We start from the raw sequence: 27,794 nt of genomic DNA on the forward strand, positions 1-27,794 counted from the left end.
GGCGGACATTAGGTCCGCCGCCGACGCCTCGGCCCTCTGCAACTCAGGCACATACATCGGTCCGCCGCCGACGCATCGGCTACTCTGCAACGCGATACATCAGGTCCGCCGCCGACGTCTCGGCCCCTCCGCAACACGGCATGAACATGTACCGGGTCCGCCGCCGACGCCTCGGACCCTCTGCAATACGGTAATAACTCATACCAACACAGTAAGAACACACAACGGGTCCGCCGCCGACGCCTCGGCCACACTGCATCTCATCCTCATACATCGGTCCGCCGCCGACGCCTCGGCCATTCTGCAACACGGAATGCACATACATCGGTCCGCCGCCGACGCCTCGGCCATTCTGCAACACGGAATGCACATACATCGGTCCGCCGCCGACGCCTCGGCCATTCTGCAACACAGAATGCACTACATCGGTCCGCCGCCGACGCCTCGGCCACTCTGCAACTCAGGCACATACATCGGTCCGCCGCCGACGCCTCGGCCATTCTGCAACCTTGAATGCACATACATCGGTCCGCCGCCGACGCCTCGGCCACTCTGCAACACAGAATGCACATACGTCGGTCCGCCGCCGACGCCTCGGCCCTCTGCAACGCGGTAATAACTCATACCAGCACGGTAAGAACACACAACGGGTCCGCCGCCGACGCCTCGGCCACACTGCATCTCATCCACATACATCGGTCCGCCGCCGACGCCTCGGCCACTCTGCAACTCAGGCACATACATCGGTCCGCCGCCGACGCCTCGGCCATTCTGCAACACGGAATGCACATACATCGGTCCGCCGCCGACGCCTCGGCCCTCTGCAACACGGTAATAACTCATACTAACACTGCATACTGCATCTCATCCACATACATCGGTCCGCCGCCGACGCCTCGGCCATTCTGCAACACAGAATGCACATACATCGGTCCGCCGCCGACGCCTCGGCCCTCTGCAATACGGTAATAACTCATACCAACACGGTAAGAACACATAACGGGTCCACCGCCGGAACCTCGGCCACACTGCATCTCATCCACATACATCGGTCCGCCGCCGACGCCTCGGCCATTCTGCAACACGGAATGCACATACATCGGTCCGCCGCCGACGCCTCGGCCATCTGCAACACGGTAATAACTCATACTAACACTACATACTACATCTCATCCACATACATCGGTCCGCCGCCGACGCCTCGGCCATTCTGCAACACAGAATGCACATACATCGGTCCGCCGCCGACGCCTCGGCCCTCTGCAACGCAAGCACATACATCGGTCCGCCGCCGACGCCTCGGCCCTCTGCAACACGGTTATGTGTTATGTGTTATGTGTTCCGTTGTGTTATGTGGTATGTGTTATGTGTTATGTGACCCGTTATGTGTTCATACCAACATGTTATGTGTTCGTTATGTGTTCATACCAACCCGTTATGTGTTCATACCAACACGGTAAGAACACATAACGGGTCCACCGCCGGAACCTCGGCCACACTGCATCTCATCCACATACATCGGTCCGCCGCCGACGCCTCGGCCATTCTGCAACACGGAATGCACATACATCGGTCCGCCGCCGACGCCTCGGCCATTCTGCAACACGGAATGCACATACTTCGGTCCGCCGCCGACGCCTCGGCCCTCTGCAACACGGTAATAAATCATACTAACACTACATACTACATCTCATCCACATACATCGGTCCGCCGCCGACGCCTCGGCCATTCTGCAACACAGAATGCACATACATCGGTCCGCCGCCGACGCCTCGGCCACTCTGCAACTCAGGCACATACATCGGTCCGCCGCCGACGCCTCGGCCATTCTGCAACACGGAATGCACATACATCGGTCCGCCGCCGACGCCTCGGCCCTCTGCAACACGGTAATAACTCATACTAACAGCTTACTGCATCTCATCCACATACATCGGTCCGCCGCCGACGCCTCGGCCATTCTGCAACACAGAATGCACATACATCGGTCCGCCGCCGTCGCCTCGGCCCTCTGCAACACGGTAATAACTCATACCAACACGGTAAGAACACATAACGGGTCCGCCATCGACGCCTCGGCCACACTGCATCTCATCCACATACATCGGTCCGCCGCCGACGCCTCGGTCATTCTGCAACACCGAATGCACATACATCAGTCCGCCGCCGACGTCCCGGCCCTCTGCAACACGGTAATAACTCATACCTGGTCCGCCGCCAACTCCTCGGCAATACCGACTCCAGGGCAAAACGCCCCACGGCCTGGGGCAAGTAGCCCCTTACTCTAGACTAAAGATTTAATGTGGTAGTTGGCTAAATGTTATATGAGAGGTCCGTTAGACCTCGGGAGGCACGGCACTGAAATTAGCACATTCCATCCTATCAGGTGTGCAGCTATGACACTATTGTATGAGCAGGTTTCTCACCTGCCTCATAAGGCCAATTAATAAATTACTGCAATGCTTATGTTAACAAAATACTTCTTTTGCCTTCCAGTCACTGAGAAAAATGCATACAAAGGCATAGAAACTTACTGTTCGCCAGCTACCAAACATTAGAAAAGGGGGTAGTCCGAACAGCACATGAGGTAAAACGCCCGATGGGGTTTTTGCCCCGCGACGTACTGGGGCGCTTTACCCCATCACGTAATTCGGTCAGAAAACAGCGCCATGCGCTCTAGCAAGACATAATTTAACACGAATTAACCCGGCGTTATAAGCGTTAGACAATAGTTGTTCAGGATGCATAAAGTCGTTAACCTGACGTGGACCATAAAAGAACGCCACGATGCATCATCAGACAACAAAACATCAAAATTACAAAAAAAAAACACACACACACACATCTTGGCTACATCTCCCTCAAGAGTTATCACAATTTACTTCCAGTCGGCCCATATAACGATCATATAGTGCACGTTTTATAGAAGAGAGGATGGTTTCCCCAGAACCTTGCCAGTTCGAAGAGCATCGGCGAGGCGTCTTACCCCGGCCGGGCGACTTGCTCCGGTCTACACTATCTCAGCAATTTGATACTTTACATCTGGTCCGCCGCCGACGCCTCGGCCACTGTTCAACTTGACATGTACACATGATCCGTAGCCGACGCCTCGGTATCTCAGCAGCTCGATATTTACACCTGGTCGGCCGCCGACGCCTCAGCAACCCTGCAACTCGAAGACATGGTCCGCCGCCGACCTCCCGGCTACTCTGCAACTCAACATTATGCACTCGGTCCGCCGCCGACGCCCCGGCTGGTCTGCAACTCGACATTCTGCTTCCGGTCGGCCGCCGACGCCTCGTCCACTCTGCAACTGGATAGACATACACCTGGTCCGCCGCCGGCCAGGGTTGGTAATAAGGCCCTTTGCTGGTCCCAGTCGGGTCAAAACGATTTTGTGCTTCTTTACAAATTTATACTCCGGCACCTGAAATTTCTGAAATTTCCAACCTATGTAAAGAAAACTGCTATTATTACGCCTATAACATACATTTATAGCAGTGAGCGAACACATTTTATCGACTGTCACATTTAGTAGGCCAAACATATATGATTTTCCTGCTGAGTGTTCTAAAGCTGGCCGGTTCTCCGGAACAGATTTTATTCTCCGGAACCAGGACCAAAATTCACAATTCCAGCATTGCCGCCGACACCTCGCCACTAGCACTCGACAGGCAGGCATACACCGGGTCCGTCACCGACGCCTCGGCTACTTTGCAACTGGATGAATGATAGGATAGTCTGGTCCGATACTGACGCCCTTGGCCCGCTGCCGACGCCCCGAAAATCCGGCAACGCGACGCAGACAGGCAAAACGGGGTGTGCCGCCGACGCCTCGGCCACCCCTGCAACTCGACAGATATACACCGTGTCCGCCGCCGACGCCTCGGCTACTCGCAACTCGATACCATACACCTGGGCCCAATCTTACCAATGCCGTAAATAGGATTTGTCAGCGCTGGCCGGATTTTACGGCTCTCATATCAAAGATAGGCATCCCTTTTATTTATGCCCAGCTAATTTTGTCCGATGATTTTGATAGCGGGAATGATTATGAATGTTGCTTGAACGAATGAATAAGTGAATGTGTAACAGTTCTGAATGTTACCAAATGCCGTGAATGCGCATTCACGGCATTTGGTAAGATTGGGCCCTGGTCCGCCGTCGAAGCCCCGGCTACTCTGTAACTCAGTATAGACATGTAAACCGGGTCCATCGCCGACGCCTCGGCTCCTCTGGAACTCGACACACTGAGCTGCAGACGCCTAGGGTAATCCGCAACACGGCATATACGCCCGTCGGCTGCCTTTAGGTGCATTTGGCGTTTTGTAGGGGCTATCCTACCCTATAAACGAGCCGACGCGAGTGGTTCCGGCCACTGACAGCCAACTGGGGAGAATGACCGGTGAGATGGCGCGGGCATCGGGGTCCTAATCAACTCATAGCGGCGACGCGGCTATGGAAGGTTAGGACCCTGCCAGGGCGCCACCGAACGTGACCGTGGCTAATCGCCCCATCGACAGACGCAGGGCAGCCCTCGGAGGGGTGTCTGGGAGGGCGCGGGCCGCGGGACCGCCGGGCTGTCGACTGGAGTGGCACGAACGGCAGTCGTCGACGGCGACGGGCGGCGAAAGGGTCGTAGAGTGAGCGAGAAGTTTCCCACCCACCCTCACCAATTAAAAGATGCGATCTTAAAATAAGTGGAACCTTACATATCCTCAATCCAGACTACATCCCGTCGTTATCACTCCGGCGGTATCGTTTTGTAGGGGCTATCCTACCCTATAAACGAGCCGACGCGAGTGGTTCCGGCCACTGACAGCCAACTGGGGAGAATGACCGGTGAGATGGCGCGGGCATCGGGGTCCTAATGACATTTCACCCGGAGCCGGAGCCGGAGCTGGAGCGATTTTTTCTCCGGAGCCGGAGCCGGAGCCGTCTGAAATTTCCACGGCTCCGCATCCCTGCCCACAAGTGCACATATGACGGCCACCCACCGGTGACATTTGAAGGCCCCACACCAGCGACTCTGAGGGCCCCATCGGCGTCTGAGTCCGTGCCGGTCTCTAAAGACGACCCCACAGGGTTTCTGAAGGTACCACCGGCATCTGATGGCCCTTTGCCGGCCCATGGCCGGCCTCTGAGGGCCCGTCGCCGGTATCTGGAGCCCCCTGCCGGCTTGTAAAGGGTACGCGTTATCAGCTCTAAGGGTCAGACACTCGTGTACGACGGACCCACACCAGTGTCTCTGCAGTCGGCAACTTAACGTCTTTTTTCGCCCCTCTTCTTAAGACTAACTTTTCTTTTCTTTACATTTTTTATTTCATGCATTGTAAATTGCGTAATTGTTTTATTTTTGGTAGTGAAAGACTGCGGAACCAATTATTTTCCTCAAGCAGAGTTAGTGGGAGTTATTGAGGGACAAAATAATTGGGGGTGCTGACTGGAACATTTGGGGGTGCCCGGAAAACCATTGGGGGTGCTCATTTGAGCATTGGGGGTGCTGCAGCACCCCCAAAAGTATACAAATCGACACCCATGCTCTTTTCTCTTTGCATTAACTGCCTCCCCCTTAAACACAAATTGTTATCATCATCCTTATTGGTAACCTGTACACCTCGGAAAGTCCAACCACGCAAGACGCGGAAATCTGGGAGACAAGCCTATCGATTTTCTGTGGAGTTTTATGAGTGACAACTTTCTCCTCTCATCTGTTTCAGATCATAGACAAGAAGAGCAAGAGTGACTGTCTGGAGGAGATCGAAATTCTGCTGCGGTACGGCACCCATCCGAATATCATCACACTTCGAGATGTGAGTACCTACCGCTCCGCCCGGGCCACGCTGAGTGGGACCGGGCCAGTTGAAGCGTAGGACAGGCAGGCTATGTTTGTGGTGTGCCTGAGGCGCCAGACATCATTCCCACATGTAGGCAAAGCTTTGACATAAGTGAAAACATTAAATTGTTTTGGAAGAATGGATTAATCAATGTCTCGCGATGCCCTTTGATTCTCACACCCTGCTTGGAAGCAGAGTGCCTAACCACTTATTCGTAGCTTTGCTTCGTAGTGGATTAAACTGGTCGCTTAGTGTAATTTCTAAAATATTTGATGATTATTTTTTGTCCGAGTAAACACGATTTGGACATTGGTCACCAAAGGTAGAATCTGTCGCCATCGATGTTTCCTGATAAGAGACGCCATAGCTGAGCGGCTGGCTGAGCCAGAACGGCGCAGTATAGGCAATCGATGACTGTTTTACAGCCCTTCCCGACCTTTGGCGTGGCATTTGACCTCGAAATCATCGGTTAACCCCCGTGGGGGTGTTACTGAATGTCCAAATGATCTATCAATACCACCAAGAAACGACAAACGTTTGGTCCTAAATCGTCAAATTCAAAAGTTGATGTCTCGTCGCGGCGCCTATAACTATGGTCAGATCATGTGCATGCGATTAATTATATCTTCGTGAAACAGTCGCACAAACACATGCACACGATGATAGTTGGGTTGAGGGCTAGTCGGAGGGTAAGCGTCACTCACACGGTACACCGTTGTGCGCATGACGCCGATGTCTGAAAACCAAAACGGCAGCCGGTGAGTGGGCGTTTCTTGGACAGTGGAGGCGCTGACGTGGCTCTCCCTACTCCACTTTGCTTTCACGCCACCTGCACTTTTCGGCTTATACGAAGTATTGCGTGCTGATGTGTATAATTATATGCAATATGCATTGACGATTTAAGGCGTCCCCTTGCTGGATGCTGTGATTGTAATTCTGCTTACCATTTTATAACACTTATTTCATTATATTTTTGGCACTTTATTTGCATGATTTTTTTTTTTGCCTTTTGAAGTCATGCTTACCATTTTAAATCGATTTTGCTTCTTTCCTTTCCTGTAAAAGACGTCCATTCAACTGCCGAAGAAGGACTTATTACTTTTCCTTTGAAAGTCTCTTTGGCCCTTGCTTTGGCCTGGCCAGTGGTCACGCCTCCTCGGATTACGTTATGTAGAGTCCGCTGATGCTTAGAATACCCATGGAACCGCATAGCCTGACGGAGCATTGCTGGTGCGGGGAGTAGTTGACAGGCACCTTTATTATCTATGCACGGGCACAAAGGATGATATCCGGTTGTTGTTACATGCGGAGACTGACGTCCGCCCGGCCACAGCCAAGGAATACAGACTTACCGTCCTCAGCCCTGATCCAGAGGCTGGTGTTCGTCCCCAGCCCCGGTACGGAGGCTGATGCTCGTCCCCAGCCATGGTACGGATACTTGAACTGTCCGTCTCTGTGTCTCCACAGACTCACTGCGGAGATTGAGCTCCCACTCAAGCTGAGTCATGGAGGCTAATGTCGGAGTTGAGACCGAACCCTGACACGATTCTACCTCAGCTGATGTCCCTGATCTGCCCACGCCGTTTTGACATGTTCTCTTGCCACCATGTGGTGGAAGCCAATCAGTTTACTGTTTAGTGACTGAGAATCAAGGAGTGAGTGTCGATTTAACCATTTCTGGCATTTTGGTCGTTATTAAATCAAATGAACACTTGCCTTTTCCGAACAAAAGGGCGCCGACTATATCTTTCTGGAAATGCCGCACTCTGAATGGAAGAGTTGAAGTTTGCTTGCTCCTAACTTATTTAATTCGGCTGGCAAGTTTTCTCCCGTGGAGGGACACTGGTTGGCGGCCGACAGGCTCCATATACCGAGATTGTCTGGTCGGTCTCAGAGAGAGGTCCCATTATTGGCTCGACATTCCTCTGGCTTCCACCCTCATCCCAACGTCATTCAAGCAGCATTTGCTGCAGAGCCGTAGCCGCGATATGCCCCGGCCGGCTCGTGGTTTCTCTCAGAAGGGGTCCTCGTCTGTCTTCTTCAGAGCTGAGCGCTCCGGAACACCTTCCGACCTTCCATGGCCCATGCTGGGGTCATTTTGCACCGATATGGGCGCAAAATGACCCCAGCAGTCGGTGCGCCCTAAAGCTCCAATAAACAAACACACCATTCCAGCACCGTCCTTCGCCTTTTCTCGCCGGGTTTCTCCTCTTCCCTGCTCCCTGGGCAGCGGCCGGCCTGTGCAGGTCTATCAGTGAGGATCATTACGCGTCTTAACCCTCGCCCTGGCAGGGGGGGGGGGGTCGATGCGACCCCCCCCCCTAAGGTTTTTCGAAGATAGCGTAAAAGCGGCGGCGCGCAGCGCCGCCAAATTTGACACAGCCTATGGGGCAACCTTTTTACATATGACCTGAAAAATTTCAGGTCCGGGTGACCTTGGGTCAGGTCACCAGGTCAGAAAAACCGGTACAAGGTCATGGTCAAATTTCAACTTTCTTTTTGCACCTGTACAACTCACAGTTCTCGACTGATTTCCTTCAAACTTTCAGGATGTGCTAAGTTCACCGAGTTGTATAACATATAGTTCGGGTTTTTTGAGGTCACTGACCTGAGGTCAGTTAGAGGTCATTGCGTCGTAATGTTAAGCCTATGGGAAAATACTAAATTCGGAAAATACTGGAGATATCCGCTTCGTTCTATCACTTTTGTGCTTTGAAACCACAGTACTTAACAGCAGGTCACTTGGTGCTTCTTTGTTTGGTGTACTTATCTATGGGTCAGGTCAAATGAGGTCATCTGAGGTCAAATCACATATTTTCCAATAACTTGGCACATAATGACGCTAGAGCTTAAAAAATGGTGTCATTGTGTTCCTGGTGATCAGCCGAATCGAATGATATGCGATATGATGCAATTTGGTTAATTTGAACTCAATTAGTTAATTAAAGTTTACTTAAAAATTAAGAAAAACTTTAAGTACACTTAAGCAAGCTAAAAAGTATATCATTCGACGCGCCTTGACGTGCTGAGTTCACTGGTGCTTTTCTTTTTGCTCTATCTTAATTAGATCAAAAGTTATAAGCGAAAAACTTCTGACCTGTTTTTAGCGAAATTTTTACATTTATACCCCCCAAAACCCCCCTAAATATTGACCTAGAACAACCAAATTTGCACAGGGGCGAGAACTCCATGGGGCCCACCTACCTACCAAATTTGGTGTTTCTAGGTGCCATAGGAGCCAATCGCGAGGGGGGGGTGTAGCCGCCGACGACCTCAGTGCCCCGGATCTCGCGCCGACCGGTAGTAAAACGCGCTAGCTCCGCCTGTGCTGACCATATATTGCTCGTAGCGCAGCAGAACGGAACAAAGCGTAGCGGTTTCTGGAATCGAAACAAACAAAACTTAACATATGACCAAATGAACACCAACCGAACGAATACGCAGACACAACTAAGCAAAGAAAACAAAATCGGCAAACAATCTCACCAACATGAACTAATTTCCGAGGCCAAAATCGCTCACTCACCTACACGGTGCGCCCTTGTGCACTCCAAACGTCGAACGGCCGAACCAAGCCAAACACGACCAAACCAAACCGATGCGCGGCACGCTAACGCCGCCGCGACAGGCCAACCAAGAATGGGCGCTGCCTCGCCGGCCGCCCCTCCGCTGACCCAGAAGGGTGACGTGGCAGGTCAGCCGGCGCCGGGTCACGTGACCGTAGAGGTCACGGTCAGTAAATCGAACAAAATCCAAATAACTTATGACCGCGGATCACAATACAAAACTAAATTACAAACCGATACCTAAAATAAACCAAAAGAAACAAGGCACCAAACCAAAAAGCAAACATATCAATAAATCGATAACAAATGGGCAACCGAAAACCACACCGCCATCTGTCAATCGCCCGGACAACTAAAAGTTAGCATCGCCAGGCGACAACGGCGCCAACACTGCCCCCGCTCAACCGACAGGATTGAGGACACCTAACACTCATCACTTAACACTTAACACTAAACACCGAATAAAACACTTAACTATCACCGCGCCGCGACAACACTCGGTAACTCAGGTCTGAGCCGCAGTCGGCTCCAGACGATCGCAATCTAGCTCAGGCTCCGGTCAGCAGTCGGCAGCAGGACGATCAGCTTATGCACCGGCCGCGTCAAAACCGTGCCACCAGTTCTCAGGGACACCTTTCTCACCAAACCGTCCTTGCTCGGAAACGTCTGCGTCACCTTGCCCATGCGCCAATGACCTCTCGGCACATCCTCATCTATCAGTAACACGACGTCTCCTTGCCCTACGTTCCTAGACTTAGATACCCACCTCTGGCGCCGCTGTAAGGTCGGCAAGTACTCGCGCCTCCATCTGAGCCAAACTGGTCAGCGAGGTACTGGACCCTTCTCCACTGCTGGGTGGAGAACTGCTCGTCAGCAAACCTACCTGGTATGCCTTCACCCCAGAGCCTAGCTCACCAAGTCTCCAAGTCGAGCTCACCAAACCAAAACAGAGCTCACCAAATCCCTGAGCAGAGCTCACCAAACCAAAACCCTGAGCAGAGCTCACCAAGTCCCTGAGTAGAGCTCACCAAACCAACAGCCGAGCTCACCAAAACCCAGAGTAGAGCTCACCAAAATCCGAACAGAGCTCACCAAACCCGGAATGGCGCCGGAATGGCGTCGTCCCTGCCACAGGACATCAGGCACAGCTTCTAGACAGAGACCTTGCCGTGCAAGGTGACTGGCGAGACGATGCCCAGCGAGTCGAACAAGCACTCACTGTGGACAAGATGCCTCGTCTCGTCACTGGTCTGCGCCTGTCAACGAAGCGGAACCGGAACGTGTCATCCTCAACCGACCTCAGCATGCCTAGAGCACGCTCTGGCGTCAACGACTCTACTTGGAGGTCAAGATCCTTCGCGTTGTTGCCCCTGTCCTCACGCGGAATGCTCCGAAGGAACTCTGTGCTGTTACTCGTGAACTTGCGCATGTTAAATGCGCCTGACTGACATAACTGTCTCAAATCGCTGGCCAAACGAACAGCCTCATCCACTGATGAAGCCGATACCAGTGCATCGTCTACATAGACACTCTGATCAACAATCCTAGCAGCCTCTGGATGCTCGGCCTTACCTTCTTCAGCGCACTGCCTCAGTGCAAACCCTGCGACGCTGGGAGAAGACACCGCGCCGAAGATGTGCGATTTCATGCGGCAGATCACCACGTCACCGCCGACATCGCCGTTCCTGAACCACAGGAAACGCATCATGTTCGCATCAGCAGCAGGCAGTCGAACCCTGTGAAACATCGACTCCACGTCACACGTGAACGCCACAGGATTCAGGCGGAATCGAAGCAGCACCCCAACAAGTGAGTTGGTGAGGTTGGGTCCCTTGATCAGCAGATCGTTCAGACACAGGCCGTCAGTTTTTGCAGAACAATCAAAAACCACCCTTAGTTTCTTCTTCTCTGGATGCCTAACACCGTGGTGCGGCAAATACCAAACCCTTTCCCCAGTCTCAACCTCAGCATCGGGGACCACCTCAGCGTAGCCCTCATCAAACAGTCGCTGAACAACAGAAACATACTCATCACGAAGATCGGGGTTGCCAGACAAGCGTCGCCTGAGAGGCTCCAAGCGCCTTTTAGCTGTGAAGTAGCTATCCGGCAAGTCACTGACATCACGGAGTGGGAGACCTATCTCAAAATGGCCCATCTCATCCTTCCTCAGCTTAGATTTGACCATGCTCACCCACTCCTTGTCCTCCACGGACAAACTCTCAGTCTCATCAGCTGCGTCCTTGAAATCCTGATCGTACAGCTGAACGAACAGATCAGCCTCAGAGACCTTACCAGGAATGTCGGAACGCGAAACGCCGATCCGGTTCACAGAGTGCTGACCCACAGGATCACGAGCCGACCGATGGGAGGGTCCAATCACGTACCACCCGAGGCGGGTGCGCAGAGCGCACGGCCCATCGCCCTCAGGCTTCCTCACCTCATCCGGCACCAACAGCTGTGGACAGTTTGCACCAATCAGTAGATCCACCTCACGCAGATCAACATCAGTCTCCGGCAGCTCCACACCACACAGGTGTGGCCAAGCACTCAACTCAACTCTGTCACACACATCCTCAGTGGACACAGGAATGCGGTCAAGAGTGAACACTGGAGGGAGCGAGAACAGACCTTCACCCTTCAGGGGACCAACTTTCACATCCTCCATCACAGATGTGGAAATCTCACTCCCAGATCCACACACAGTGTCAACAGAAATGGTAGTGGACTTTGAGCACATCCCAAGCTGATCAGCCAGACTCTTACTCATGAAAGTTCCAGAGCTGCCACTATCACAAAAGGCAAGAGTTTCCACTGTCTTCCCTGAGGGTGACACAACTCTCACTGGAACCACAGGCATCAGAGTACCTGTTCTCTGACCAGAGTCAGCAGTGACTCCACCACTGCTAACCTGAACCGAGCTGCTGGGAGCAGCACTGGGTCTCACCTGCTCAGACTTGGGTGGCTGCTCACCCTGCCTGTGGAGGAGAGTAGCGTGCAGACCACCACAGATGCTGCACTTCCTACGCTTCCTGCAGAACCTGGCAGTGTGACCTTCATGCAAGCAACCAAAACACAACCTCTGAGTCTGAATGAACTGCTTCCTCTCATCCATTGGTCTCCATTTCAGCTCCTGACAATCATCAAGGAAGTGATTACCTCGACAGAACCTGCATCTGTTCTCACCTGATCCTGAGCTTACTGCAGTCGCACTGCACTGCGCCTGCATGCGACCAGAGACCTGTGGCTGTGACCTCTGTGCAGCATGTTTGCTCTCCGAGGACCTACCAAAAACTGGGTTTCTCTTAACACGCACTTCCTTGGCCAAAAAATCAACCAAGTCCCTGAACCTAACCATCCTCCCTTCACCTTCCATGATATCATCACTTAACCTCATCCACATATCCTTCAAGTAGCCAGGCAGTTTGTCAACCACCTCTCTCAAGGTTCTCGGGTGTTCGAGCTCACCTGCAACGTCCAAGTCAGTCATTGCGTGTTTGATTTCAGTCAGGTACAGGGTCAACCTATCTAACTCCTCTACGTCACCTGGAGGGATCCTGCCCCAGTCGTTCAGTCTTTGCACGTATGCATCGACCACCCTGTGTGAGCTGCCGTACCTCTGATCTAGCAGCTTTCGGGCCTCTGCATAACCACCCTCACTCAGATACATACAGCTCCTAACAATCTGTCTCGGTTTTCCCACAGTCAGCTGCTCAAGGTAATGCAAGAGCTCGTCATTGTCAGTCGTGCGTGACACAATTCTAGCCTCAAATGACCTGATGAACAGTTTGTACTTCATGACATTACCATCAAATTTCTCAATCTCAGTAGGTGGCAACAACATCCTCTGCATCTGTGAGTTCAGCACGGATGTCTCATCAGAACGGGGAGATCTCACCTGGTTGTCTGTCTGGATCCTCAATGAGTCAATCACTTCCTCACTTACCTCTCCACTAGGCAACTCAGCCAGCTTTAACTCTATATCTAGCTGCTGACGTCTCATCTTAATCCTAAGTTCCTGTTCCTCAAGCTGTTCCATCTCTTTCAAATTCCTCAACTTTGCAATGAGCAACTGAGACGCTTCCGAGCCAGAACCTGACAGATTTTGAGACAAAGTATTGCTATCCAACTGACCTGCTGCCATCCTGACCTGTTCCTGATTTACATCTCCCTTTAGCTGAGACATGTCCCTGTCTACACTATCATGCTCATCATCAACAGGCTTGACAACATTCCACAGCCTATCAACAAGCTCCGCCTTTTTACCCAAAGTCGAAAGCCCCCTAGAGCTGAGCTCCTCCACTAACTCTGAGGACTTGAGCTTGGAGAGCTCCTCCCTTGATGCCATTTAGCTACCTTACCCTAATAATGCATCACACAGACCAACAACAACAACACACACTAAACACACAAATGCGTGACACAGTAACACCTTAAAGCTAACCCCAACAGCCCCACTGATGTTCCCCTGAAGAGCACTCAAAGTCCTTACTTGAGCCAAAGTTCACTGATACCACTGAACCAGACTGAGTCCAATCCTGGCACACAGCCAACCGAGGGAGCGAATTGGCGCGAGTCCAAGTCCAAAGTTCAAGGCCAAACTGCCCCCGGTTCAAGGCCAAACTACCCGCGAGCAGTAGGTACTCACAGGTCCAAAACTCACAGAGGTGAGTCAAACCAAACCAAACCCACGGTCATACCAAACCAGACCCAGATCACTTACCGACTCTGCGCACGTTAGCTCACGCAGAAACTCAGCACGTTGAAACACGCGCAGAGGCCCGGCAGTCGGCACGTGTCGAGCTCGGCTGCAGGCCGAAACACAGTAGCCACTGCAGACCGTAGAAACTGGTAGAAGCTGCGCGCGTCCGTAGGACAGCGCCGATAGCGCAGCCAGCGCGCGCAGAAACTGCGCGCGTCCGAAGATCCAGCCGGCGCGCAGAAACTGCGCGCTCCCGAAGATCCAGCGCGCGCAGAAGCTGGCGCCGAGCAGCCGAAGACCAGCCAGCGAGCGCAGATTGAGATGGCTCGCGCAGAAACTGGCGCGTGTAGAAACTGTAGCCGCCGACGACCTCAGTGCCCCGGATCTCGCGCCGACCGGTAGTAAAACGCGCTAGCTCCGCCTGTGCTGACCATATATTGCTCGTAGCGCAGCAGAACGGAACAAAGCGTAGCGGTTTCTGGAATCGAAACAAACAAAACTTAACATATGACCAAATGAACACCAACCGAACGAATACGCAGACACAACTAAGCAAAGAAAACAAAATCGGCAAACAATCTCACCAACATGAACTAATTTCCGAGGCCAAAATCGCTCACTCACCTACACGGTGCGCCCTTGTGCACTCCAAACGTCGAACGGCCGAACCAAGCCAAACACGACCAAACCAAACCGATGCGCGGCACGCTAACGCCGCCGCGACAGGCCAACCAAGAATGGGCGCTGCCTCGCCGGCCGCCCCTCCGCTGACCCAGAAGGGTGACGTGGCAGGTCAGCCGGCGCCGGGTCACGTGACCGTAGAGGTCACGGTCAGTAAATCGAACAAAATCCAAATAACTTATGACCGCGGATCACAATACAAAACTAAATTACAAACCGATACCTAAAATAAACCAAAAGAAACAAGGCACCAAACCAAAAAGCAAACATATCAATAAATCGATAACAAATGGGCAACCGAAAACCACACCGCCATCTGTCAATCGCCCGGACAACTAAAAGTTAGCATCGCCAGGCGACAACGGCGCCAACAGGGGGGGTCGCATCGACCCCCCCCCCCCCCCTGCCAGGCCGTGTTATGAAAAAGGCCCTGCCAGGGCGAGGGTTAACTCTCGGACGTCGCTTGGTCGCCGCATTTGGCGGTAATTGGCACTGCGTCTGAAGGCACCGCCTCTCAAGCGGTAGCGGTAGCGAGAAGCGGTAGCGTTCTCTCAGACGCTCTGCTCATACATCTCACACACCTCTATTGAGCTACGAGCGGAGCGGGCTCAAAGGAGCACAGCGCTGATGAATTGTCAGACGCATCACTCGTGCACTCAATAAGCTGTGCTGTTGATCAATTGCCCATTCGCTTTTGTATTCTGTGTTCTGCTCCAAGCGAAGGTGGCAACGGGCTGGATGGTTCTTTTCTCCTTTTCTGAGCATTGGAGCTTGTGAAGGGCGACCGTAGCAACTGTTCTGAAACATGGATAGGAGCAGTGACTGGCCTGGTCTTCATCTGTTCGCATGAACAGATGGAGACAAAGATTCCGTCGCTATGCGAAGTCATGGCTCTTAACCCGCGCCCGGCTGGGGGTCCTGGATTTCCACGCCCTGCTGGGGGGGGGGGGGGTGTTTGAACACCCCCCCCCTTGTAACTCGGCTCCTGGGCCACGTAGCGATACGCGGAAGGCGGCGTTCGAAAGAGCGTCAAAAATAATGACGAAATCACTTCGGTCAATTTTTTGGTCAGGTCAAAGGTCAGGTCACCAGAGGTAATTGAAGGCAAAATTTCGCCGATTTCCAGGTCGAATGTCGAAAATTTCCAAGAAGCCAACGCATAACTCGGGAACCAATAGAGCTACAGCGCCGCGGAAAAGCGCATTCGATAGCCCTATTAACGCCCTTTCTGAGTAATTCTCTCAGATTTGACCTAACGTCAACGGTTTTGCCTGCAGGGGGCAAAAACTGCAAAAATAGCCGATTTTTTCGGAAACAGTTTTTCTGCAATAACTTTTGACCCAAGCCTTGTACGAGCTTACTTTTACCGGCATCGTGTTCCTCTCGTCAAGACGCATCGAATGAACTATAACTTGACCTTGAAAGGTCAACTTGAAAATTTGACCTCAGGTCAAGGTCATGACCTGACCGGAAAGGGTCATGTTGCATATCAGTCGATCCGTATCGTCGAGCTGAACACATCTAAGGCGTTTTCATCGCTCTAGCACGCCTCTATCAAAAGTTATTCGCGAAAAACTGTTAGATATCATTCGTGACCTAAGATGACCTCAGGGCATAAGCAAGGGTCACGGACACCATTTTCATGTTCAGTGTGTCTAAACCACTTGTAATTCGGTGTTTGGGAGTGTTTATAATGTCTTTCGTCCAAAAGAGGCGCATTTCAATTTTCTCCCATTGACTTATAATGGGGAGGTCGCAAAATTGACCTGACCTTAGGTCATCAAAATTCTGAGATATACATTTTGTACATACTATTGCTCTTAGCAATCGCTGAAAGTTTCAAAGCGATCGGTCACTCGGTGTAGCTATGACAGACATTGAAACTTTTTATGAGGTGAGGTCACTTCAAGTGACCTGGTGACCTGACCTTGAATGACCTTGGTCTGAAATTTTCACAACATGTGTAGAATTGATGTATGATAAGGTGTACCAAAAACGGCGGCGCTCCGCGCCGCCGTTTTTGAGATATTCGCGAAAAACCACAAGGGGGGGTGTTCAAACACCCCCCCAGCAGGGCGCGGGTTAATATGGCTCTTATAACTCGTGTAATCCTTCAACAGTAATAAATGTTACCTCCTTCCCTCTGTAAGTCATTTTACTGCCTTCGAGCTCAGAATTATTGATGCCAAAATATAACCAGGTTGTTCGGTTTGTTGAGCTGTGATATTTGTTTACTCTTCATCTTCGTGTAATCAGCCATCGTTTCGGATGACGGGCTCGTGAGGACCTTTGTATTCGGCACATGTCTGCACTCGGGGTAAGAAACTTGTGACGTGACATCGTGGCTCTTGCTGCGGGTATATGCGGCTGAGTCATTGTTTGTCATGTAGGCGAGTACTGGGGCTGTACCAGTCCACTGTCCGTGTGCTGACAGCGACGCCTCTCCGATCTGCCCTGTAGGTGTACGAGGACGACCGCAGCGTGTACCTGGTGACGGAGCTGCTGCGCGGCGGCGAGCTGCTCGACAAGCTGCTGCGCCAGCGGTACCTGTCGGAGCGCGAGGCGGCCGCTGTGTTCCACGTGGTGGCCTCCACAGTCCAGTACCTGCACAAGAGTGGGGTGAGTGGGGGCGGATGGCGACAGCAGCCGGCAGAGGCCAGGGAATACCTGGGTGCAGAGGATCAACGCCGTTGGGGGTGGGGTACCCCTAAAACCGAATCACTATCGTCATCGTCATCATTCATCATACCATCATCATCTCTGGACACCTTGCTGTCAATGTCTGCCTCACGGTCAACCACACTCTTCTTAAATCACAATGTCAATCTACCACAATGACTGCCACACTATCACCACACGTCACAGATTTCCTTCACGTCAGTCACATGATGTGAGCTAGTTCCAAGTGAAGTTCCACAATGGAACCTTCCATCGGTTAAACTTTAATGCCCATAAATGCTGGTGGGCGGCACAGGTTATCTTCGAAAAGGCTTTTAGCTAAAATGATATCACGTAATTGTGACGCAACGAAAGTGCCCGCATGCATTATACACGACCAGTGGGCCGCCCTGTGGCTGTGTGGGCCGGTGAGATGTCTGTCTGTATCTGTCGGTCGGTCGGTCAGTCTGTCTCTGTTCTGTCTGTCTGTCTGTCTCTATCTGTCTGTCTGTCTCTATCTGTCGCTATCTGTCTGTCTCTGTCTGTCTTGTGTGATAACGCAGGATGCCCCCAGGGATCGGTACTTGGACCTCTTCTAGCACTAATACATCTAAACGATCTATCAAAACGCACATACAACGAAATTTTATTATTCGCAGACGACACCTCTTTATATGCCTCCCACTCACCAGACACACTACAAAACACCCAAACGACCTTACAAAGAGACTTAGACGAAATTTACAAATACGGACAAGACTGGGCCATTTCATTCAATTCAGCAAAAACTAGTCAACAAACATTCTCACTTAAAAAGTCACACCGACAGCCGACACTTCACTTTGCTGACACTCCTATACCGAAAGATGAGACTCATAAACACCTTGGACTGACGTTTTCTCACGATCTCCGATTCCACGAACATGTAAACGAAATTATAAGCAAAATAAACAAAAATACCAGCCCATTATATTCAATTGCAAAATATCTTCCTCGACATATCCTAGAACAAATTTACAAAACGTACATTTTACCTCTTTTTGACTATTGTGACACTGTGTACGACGGACATATCACTTTAAGAGACATTTCTAGACTGGAGACGTTACAAAACAGAATAGCGAGACTGACGACTGGGACCCTGTTTAGAACACCATCTGACAAACTACGCACCGAACTAGGATGGGACAAATTGACAACCAGAAGACAAACACATCGATTGACACTCTATCACAAATTAAGTAGACCTGATAACCACAATATTCCAAATTATATCTCAACTATCATCCCACGTACACGACAACATGACATAAACAATAAACATGACACTTCGAAACGCTAGACACCACACTTTAGCTCAAACCCGGACAACAACACATCAACGCTCCTTCTTTACTCTCACAGGAAAACAATGGAATACACTGCCAGAGACCACAAAGCAATTGCCCCTCTCAGACTTCAACAAGTGGATCAAAAAACATTATTCGGCATCCAAACCACCCACACGGTACACACATTATTCACACGGTAGCAAAAATCTAAACATTCTTCACACCAGACTAAGGACTAACATGACACAGTTAAATTCTCATTTATACAAAATTCAGAAAACTGACTCTCCAGCTTGTCTGTGCGGTTTCCCTCAAGAAAGCACAGCACACTTTATCCTCTCATGCCCATTGTACACACGACAAAGAGACGAAATGAACCAAAATATATCCCGAAGCCTACAATCCAACTTTACACTTCAACCTAAAACCATCCAACTGGAAATCCTCCTGCACGGCTCAGGCCTCGACGGTGTCGGCGGTCGGGCGGTGGCACGCCACTTCCAAAAATTTATACAAGATACTCACAGATTCTCATGCGCTTTCTAACTTCATCCAGGGACCTGGCCGGGCGCGGCCTCCTGGCGGGGCGTGCGGGGGCGGTGGCTGCGGGCGGTGGCCGGCGACGGGGCGGCGGTCGGGCGAGCTTCTGACTGAGCGTATGTTCGAAGTATGAGAGATGATGAATGTGTTCAGGCGTGTACGTATATATGTATGTATGTGTATGTAAGTAAAGAAGTAATGAAAAGACTCTATTGTTCATTAGTTCGGCCTCATCTTGAATACTGTGCACAAGCATGCCACTCGTCTCTAAAAAAGGATATAAAACTTTTGGAGCGTGTGCAGAGGAGGGCAACAAAGATGGTTCGTGGGCTGGGTGAAATGAGCTACAGAGAACGCCTGGCTTCGTTAAATATGTTTTCACTTCATTACCGCAGGATAAGAGGGGATTTGATTGAACTGTTTAAAATATACAAAGGGATTGATAAGTTAGATTTTGGGAAGATGTTTACACTCAATACAAATTCCACGAGAGGAAATGGGTGCAAACTAGTAAAGAAATTTTCCAGAACCAGGTTAAGACAGTCCTTTTTTACCAGTAGGGTCATAGAAGCTTGGAACGGTTTACCTCCTAGAGTTATCAATAGTTCCTCCTTAAGTAATTTTAAAAATGAGTTAGACTTGTATCATAAACAGCGTGGGCTAGTGTTCGATGAAATGGTGTAATTGTACTGTGTTTTACATACAGTGTTTGTTCATCTACCTGTAACCTCGTTAGGCCCAAGTGGCCTGCTGTTACATGGAATACATGTTATGTTATGTTATGTTATGTATGTACGTATGTGTATGTATGTAAGTATGCATGTATGTGTGTCTGCGCTAGTATTATACCTACATATTTCCGGTGCACTGCATCACGAGAGTTGGCACCGAGACTTAAGCCCTTTGGCTTTTGTGCCTCCTCTTATTTTACTATATATTATGCGTTTAATTTGTATTACCAATAAACAGTTGGATGGGTGGATGGATGGATAGAGGGCAGACAGACAGAAAGAAGACAGACACTCCATCCCGGCAAGGGTGGGTTCCCGGCAGGGTGTGCATGTATTCCTGCGTCCAGTCACCGAACACCGGCCTCCCTCCCTCCCTCCCACAGGTGGTACACAGAGACCTCAAGCCGTCCAACCTACTGTACGCCAGCCAGAGCTGTAAGCCGGAGACACTGCGTATCGTCGACTTCGGCTTCTCCAAGCAGCTGCGGACGGCCAACGGGCTGCTGATGACACCCTGCTACACGGCCTCGTTTGTGGCCCCCGAGGTGCTGAAGCGACAGGGCTACGACGCCTCGTGCGACGTCTGGGCGCTGGGAGTCATCCTCTACACCATGCTGTCCGGGTGAGTGGCGGTGGTGTCCCCCGTCTCTCGGGGACGGCTAGGGAGGAGAGGGGAGGTCAGCCCGCGGGCGTGGGCGCAGGTTTTCCTTATCACAGACGCTCTCTGCTTATCTGAGCTGCGTGATGGTCTGGGGAGGATCCATGAACGCGGGCCGCGCTTATTGAGGTTAATGTGACGTCTAATGTGACATGGCGGCCGCGGCTGATCGAGTTAAATGGGCCGCTTTGTTTGCCGCTCTGGCAGTGCTCGGCTGAAGCGGCTTTGTCGCTGGTGCTTCAGTCGGCTCGGCGCGTGGGACGGCCTCTTTCCGTCGCCGATTCTCGATTGACGTGAAACGACTGCCGTAATTTCGGCAGCAGTCTTCGGGGGCTGTGAGAGAGGGCTATCTGGTGTTATTAATCCCCGCGTGGGAGGTGGCCGAGCGTCGCGGCGCGGGGACGGTCAGCTGGAAGGTCTGTTGTGAACGCTCCGGCGGGCGGCTCGCGACTGACGGCCGCGACATTGCCACCCGCCACACGGCCGGCGGGGGTGCCGTCACCAGGGAACGCTCTCAGGCCGACCGGCCCGCTTCAGATGCCGAACATGGAAACCCTCTCCCGGTCAGCTGCCTCTATGTATTCGGTGTTGTCGCCTACGCCTTCAAAATCCACTTGCCTACTCTCCGGGTCGAGTGTCATGCATCTTAAAGCGGGTGGCATACGACCTGTTGCAACTAGAGCTGAACTTATTTACATTCGTTAGGCCTTTATATAGCGCTCGGGAGTGCTTTCCACAAACCGATCAAGTGACTTTTAAATGGGTGGTACTGCTGATGCATTACCGTCCCACAGGGCGATGCATTGGTGATAAATGCCATTTGGCTCATAGTTACTGTTGCCCGTAGGTGCTATTTTAGGTGAGAGTGTCCATCGCTCAGTCGGTTCCGGAGCTCAGTCGGTAGAGCGTTGGACTCTGCATGGTGAGAGCACGCATCCCGTCGCAACAATCCGGGGTTCGAGGCGCGACAGGCGCACGATATTTTTGAGCCTGTGGGTACGGCTGTGGTTGGTGGCAGGCCGTAGCTAGCTGATAATGTTTGCGTAGGTTCAACTTCGGACTCAATTCTGCCATAGACAGGAATTGTGCGATCGGAGGGTGGAGGGCAGGGCCAACACAACAGCGGGGGCTGCGGGGCTCTAACCTTGTGAATCCATCCATTCAAAAGATTTGGACTTAATTCATAAAAAGTGTCTGTTCTTGAACTTATTTTCCTTTATTTTTTATTATTATTCGACACCTTGGATACTGAAGTGCATCTGTCTTTATTTTGTCCGTTTTTTTTTTTTTATCGGAGATCTCCATCTTGTCTGAGAGCACGCCAGATTGTCCACTGGTGGTGTTGCCGTCCCGAGTCAGTCCCCAAGTGCGCCCCGCCGTCGCCCGGCACTATCACCCGGCACTGTCACCTGCCTGTCCGGCGCGGGCGGGTCTTATTTCCACCGGGAGCCGGACGGGACGCTGCGCCCTGACAGGGATTTCCTGCGCTCCTCCCTGGCGGGCCACGTGTCAGGTGTGATCGCTCCCGCTGAGGGAGGCTTCTCCCGTCCCACGGCACTGATTGGCCTCGCCCTCCCACCGGGTCCATTAGTCGGAGATCTGTCGGACGCCCGCGCCGCCCGTCAGCCGCGCCCGACCCAGTATTTGTCAGCTATTGTGGCTCATGACGGACGGGACCCATCGGGAGATAGTTCACCCCTTATTGATCATATCCATCTCGATCGGTCCCGCGGGCCGGCGGCGATGCTGGGAGAGTTGCCGGCTGGCGGCGCGAGTGGTGACGCCGCTGCGCCCACAGTACCCTCCCCGGCCGGCCGGCGGTCGGCAGTGCGGCCGTCTGGACGCTGTCACACCCATCTGACACGTCCCGACGTTCGATTTCCATCGTCACACGGCCTGTTGGTGTGCCGGCGGTGTCGGGCCGGCCGGGTCGGGGCGGCTCGGTGCCTCCCCAGCGGCGCCGGCCATCAGTGAGCCGGTTAAATATAGGTGACTGGCGGCCGCGCGATGGTCGCGTCGATATCTGAAGGGTCCAAACACGACTGGCCTGGGACGGACCGATGGCAACTGGCTGCTAACTGTAACCCGCGCCGTCCTGTCGAATATGTGTTGTCGCATTTCGCGCAACCTCGCACTCTCCCGCACGAATGGTGGTTCTGCTTGTTCTCTCACAGGCCTTTTCTCCGTTATGTCAAGTAGCTATGCAGAGCGTTAATGAGCGCTCCGATATCACCTGCTATCTATCGCAGTCGGAGACGGTTCAGCCTTGATTGGTCATCGGCTGATCAGCGTGCATCTCAGTGACTCTTTATGCGAGAGTTTGCAGCTCTACCTGAAAATGCTCGATTTCATTTACAACCATGGCAAAAGAAATCATTATTTTGAAGAGTACCTTATCTGCCTTCCAATACCTGTCCGTCTCATTCCATCCATACCGCTGTCTGACCACTGCACCTGCTGGACTGTCCTGTGATCCCCCCCCCCCCTCTCCTCTCCGTCCCCGCCCGTCATACCCTGTCACTAACCGCCGCTGTCCCCGCCGACCCGTCTGAACGGTGCGGATCCAGCCGGGCCTCATCTACCAGAGCGGTGCCGGTCATACTCCTCCATTGGTCAACAACAGCGACCGGTCGTCGTGTGAGATGGGTCGCTTAGTGGCGCCGGTGGCACGGTCTCAGCTTCAACTGGAATTGGATTCCCGAAAGACGCGGCTCGTGAAATTAATTTAATTCAGTGATAGGGTCAACTCATTTGTTATCGGTGAGATTTCTGTGTATTGGGAATGGTTTTGTTTGACCATATGATTTCTGGGTATGTTCAATGGAAGATATTTTCTCTGAATTGAGATTGCCGTCACTTGATGAAGAATGGGTCCTTGCCGGTATTCGAGACAGATTATAATGACTCTGTTATTTTGGAGTGGCAACAGCGATACTATCTTTGTGCAGGCTCTCCTCTCGACCCCCCCCCCCCCCCCCTCCCCAGTCACTCGCGTTATATAATATACCCCATCCATGTGCCTGTTAAACCCGGGTGCAGACAGACGTGCTTAGCAGACCGTGGTGCGGAGCCCACAATTTCGCCGTATGCTTCAGGCGTGCGCGAATTTTGTTAATTTTGAGCTGGTGTTTTCACACCAACTTGATGAGTGTGCTCCATTGAATTGGAACACAACTAGGCATCGCTTGAAATCACTAACTGTGGTGAGAATATTCATCAATGATCAAAGGCGCACATAGGCATCGCTTGACATCACTAACTGTGGTGAGAATATTCATCAGAGGCGCCAGTCCAGCACAGCACTCTCCACAGTGCTTGCTCTCTCGTTTTTTTGCCATGGATGCCCTTTGCTACCGCGACTTATTTGTTTGAGGTATTTTACGTTATTGTTTGCTGCGGATGGAGACACATTTACCTATTTGTCTGTCGCCTTTGGAGAGTCTCTGTGCTGTTTGTTCCGACCACCAGTGCCACGTGCTGGCCGTCCGGACATGGTCCAGTCCCAGCTGCCGGCCGGTCCACTCGCGCCGGGCCACGGCTCTAACGATGTTGAATGTGTCGTCCCTGGCCGGTGCCGTGTCGCCGGCGCACCGGGGAGATTGCACGCCAGTCCGCAGTTGCCGCCTTCTCAGAAATTCAATTACGTTTGTTTCTGGGCGGCGGCGGCACTGGCCGTCCGACTGGCCTGTGCAGATGGGACTGCCAGTGAGTCCTCCTGGTCCGCGGCGGCACTGGCCGGCCGACTGGCCTGTGCAGATGGGACAGCCAGTGAGGCCTCCTGGTCCGCGGCGGCACTGGCCGTCCGACTGGCCTGTGCAGATGGGACAGCCAGTGAGGCCTCCTGGTCCGACGGACCACTCCTGGTCAGCACCCCGGTCCAACAGACCAGTGCAGGTGGGGTAGAACAGACCACTAATGAGGTCTGCCGGTCTAACAGACCACCGTTAGACCAGCGAACCGACTACAAAACGGTCGACCAGTAAGACGCCCTTGTGTCACCGTTTGGCACGTTTTGTGGCTCCAAAAGGCATCTTATTCATTATTGGTTTATTATAATGTTATTCACCCGGCGTCGCGTCAAATAATTAGTCCATGGATCAATGTCTCAAAATATGAAGACGCAAAGCATGTAAATAAGGTACTTCCAATCGAAGTAACTATATTATACATTTGCTGACATTTGATGGTGCTCGAACTTCAGTCAGTGCTGCTAAGGCCTATCCACTCGACAGTGAGGCATGACAAGATCTGGCACTGATGAGTTTTCTGTGCATCGCAAGCCGTGATCGGAACGATCGGCGTCCTTCACATGCCATCGGCGTGGTCGGCTAGCCTCGCAAATCACTGCCGAGGTCTGCCCACCACACCAGACCGGGCCGTCCCTCCCGACCGAATCGCGCCGTCCGGCCGAGCTATGCCCGACCGAGTCGCGCCGCCCCCGTCTGCCGTCAGCACGACTGCCACCGTCACAGCCAGACCGCGGCGACCGGAAACGATGATAAATGCTCATTTGATGTAATCCACTCAAACGACAATGGCTGATATTGCCCGATATGAGGCGGCCGCTTTCAGCACTGACGTTGAAAAATGCACCGTTGTCGGAACGCCGCTACTGGCGGCTATTGGTCAGGTATGTGTGCACGGGTGGGTGGGCTGCACAGTGCACGCCATGACAGCTCGCGGTTCATAACTGTCGGTTTACGGAGGTCAAGGCCGGGTCACCAAAAGTCATATGATGAAATGCGCTCAGTGAATCGTGACACACTTGTTATGCAGGTTACTTGATTAGTGATGTCTTCCTCATTACTTTGACTGAGGCATGTAAACTGAGGCATGCAAAATCAGAACTCAAGGTGATTTTCTTGTATATCCAAACAACTACTTGTTACAGCGATTTGCTGTCCCAAAGGCCGTCAGCACGGCTGGCACGGCGGACTGTGGACGCCCGTTGTCACAATGTCGCCGTCCGATCGGCGGCCGGGGCCGGGCGGTAAAGTTGGCGGCCAGGGCGGCCGAATGGTGCTCCTCGGGTGGCTTATCGGTCTGTGTGGGGTCGGCTCGACGGCTATATCGGGCGCGGCCCGTCCCAGGAGACGGCTGTCGGACCGCGGCCGCCACCGACACACCGAGAAATGTGTGACAGCGAGACACTTTTGCGCCGTGACCGATTTCTGTCGGCGGGACTGCCAACTGTAGACACCACCCAGGCGGTGGTTTACAGAGCACGCCGCTGACTTAGGGACCGCCCTGTGACAGTGCGTTCAGCTGGGAGTGGCTTTTGGTTCGGCGGCGGCCGCGGCGCCTCCCTCTGTGTCTGTGTCCGTTGCTGATGAGGTGCTTAGCGGCCGGTTCGCGGACAGACTCTGATTGGAGCCGCTCCTCTGCGATGGCCGTAATTGCGTCCTCAGATGACTGCCGAGCGCCGGCCGCCGCCGCCGCTGGTCGGACCGCCACCTCGGTCTGCTAATTGCTGTCCGGCTGTGCGCTGGGGCTGACGAGGACGGTCCCACGCCGCCGCTCCCCTCCCGTGCGTGGGTGGGACGGACGTCACAGGCTCTCTCTCTCTCTCTCTCTCTCTCTCTCTCTCTCTCTCTCTCTCTCTCTCTCTCTCTCTCTCTCTCTCTCTCTCTCTCTCTCTCTCTCTCTCTCTCCCTCTCCCTTCCACCGTTTAGCCGTCCGAGCTGATCTGTGTGCGAGCTGTCACCGACAGTCTGCCTCTGCCGGCCCCAGTGCCCCCGGAAGGCGGAGCGGCGCGTGTGGGTGTCGCCACTGACAGCTCCTCTCCCCTCTCCGCCCGCAGGAAGACGCCGTTCGCGAGCAGCGAGAGTGACAGCCCGGAGGCGATTCTGCGGCGGATAGGGGAGGCGCGGCCCGATCTCAGCTCCGGCCTCTGGGCGTCCGTCTCGGCACCAGCCAAGGTCAGTGTCGAGGTCACCGCCAGGTCAGCCGCCGGGCAGAGGGGACGCGGCGGCTATCCACTGCGCCCCGTGGTGACTATGGAAATATATGGTGATGTTTTCACTTGCAATGCAATGGCTCATTTGCATGCTTTAGTCGGCCAGTGCCGAATTCCGAATGCGCTTACGATAATTCAGTTGTTTTTCTTGCAACCCGTTGAAGTGGTGACAGCAGCGCGAATATATCTGTATTTTCCAGCGCCGTGGCGGCTGGCGCAATAGCGACCACGACAGATAAATCGACTCTGTTATAGTTAGTTGCGCCTTGGCCGCTGTGCCGAGCTGACTTGAGTCAAACCATTAGTACAAAGTTTTAGAGAGACTACATGATCAATGCAGAGTTATTTGGAGACACTAGAACGGCATTAGCGTGGAGCGTTGTTGTGAAAATTAGATGCTGTGCGCTAATGGTGCTCGTTTACCGTTGCATTTCTTTTTCCCCACCCGGGAAAGTTTCTGAACTCTGCCTTATGAGGAGGGCAGTGGCTTCTTTTCAGCTTCGTCTTTTTGTTCTGTTGATTCAAGTTCAACAGATGATTCATGATGGCTAACTTTGGGAATATAAAAATAGCAACGCTGCTCAGATGGTCGCTTCCGTCCTGGTATCATTCCACCGGTCAATTTTAAGAATTTCCTCAGACCACATAAATAATGTCCTTCAGCATGCATGGTGTTGGCGGCGCCCATTTCAGAAAATAAACGAGATCAGTTTGATGTAATTTGGCTCGGCAGTCGGCTTCCGGAAATTTATCGTCCCAAGAATAAATTGAGATGTTGAAATACGGCGTTCGGGGTACACACAAATCGGTCACGATATCCCAGTTTCATCGGTTTTTCGAATGAATCGCGGTGCTGTCGGTGATCTGATTTTCAGCCAATCTTGTCGAACGCCGAACGGCAGTGCCCGATACGGTGTGGCTGGTCGCACCTTTTCGCTGGTGAGATGTGACCGGACGGCGCGGCGGCGGCTCTCCCGAGTCCCCACCGGGTGCTGCAGACTGCCGCGCCGGCAGGCGAAACACCTGGCCTGGTAGACTGTTCCGGCGAGCTCCGGTGTGCGGCGGGCCAGCCTACCAGGACAGTTAGAGAACCGTTCCACTGCCGCCCGTCGCGGCCCGCTCCCGCACCCTCCAAA

General features: G+C 52.7%; 2 protein-coding genes across 2 annotated transcripts in view; one reads left to right on the forward strand and one right to left on the reverse strand.

The window, feature by feature from the left end:
* The window catches only part of LOC122388079 (ribosomal protein S6 kinase 2 beta-like), a 137,606-nt gene that overhangs the window by 76,709 nt on the left and 33,103 nt on the right, over window positions 1-27,794 (forward strand). The window contains exons 13-16 of the mRNA XM_043378861.1: window positions 5,722-5,814; window positions 17,245-17,403; window positions 20,428-20,666; window positions 26,503-26,620. Coding sequence (XP_043234796.1) covers window positions 5,722-5,814; window positions 17,245-17,403; window positions 20,428-20,666; window positions 26,503-26,620 — 609 coding nt within the window. The remainder of the gene's footprint in view (window positions 1-5,721; window positions 5,815-17,244; window positions 17,404-20,427; window positions 20,667-26,502; window positions 26,621-27,794) is intronic.
* On the reverse strand, window positions 9,157-12,525 carry LOC122388080. The gene is made up of 2 exons (XM_043378862.1): window positions 9,365-12,525; window positions 9,157-9,218 (listed from the first exon to the last, which is right to left on the reverse strand). The coding sequence occupies exon 1, from the start codon at window positions 12,514-12,516 to the stop codon at window positions 10,543-10,545; it is 1,974 nt and encodes a 657-aa protein (XP_043234797.1). The 5' UTR covers window positions 12,517-12,525; the 3' UTR covers window positions 9,157-9,218; window positions 9,365-10,542.

Source organism: Amphibalanus amphitrite, unplaced genomic scaffold (assembly GCF_019059575.1).
Source record: "Amphibalanus amphitrite isolate SeventyFive unplaced genomic scaffold, NRLGWU_Aamphi_draft 000307F_arrow, whole genome shotgun sequence".
Classification (NCBI taxonomy): domain Eukaryota; kingdom Metazoa; phylum Arthropoda; class Thecostraca; order Balanomorpha; family Balanidae; genus Amphibalanus; species Amphibalanus amphitrite.

Coding starts and splice junctions, on each gene's coding strand:
- LOC122388080 (XM_043378862.1), bottom strand. CDS start 12,516: ATGGATGAGAGGAAGCAGTTCATTCAGACTCAGAGGTTGTGTTTTGGT.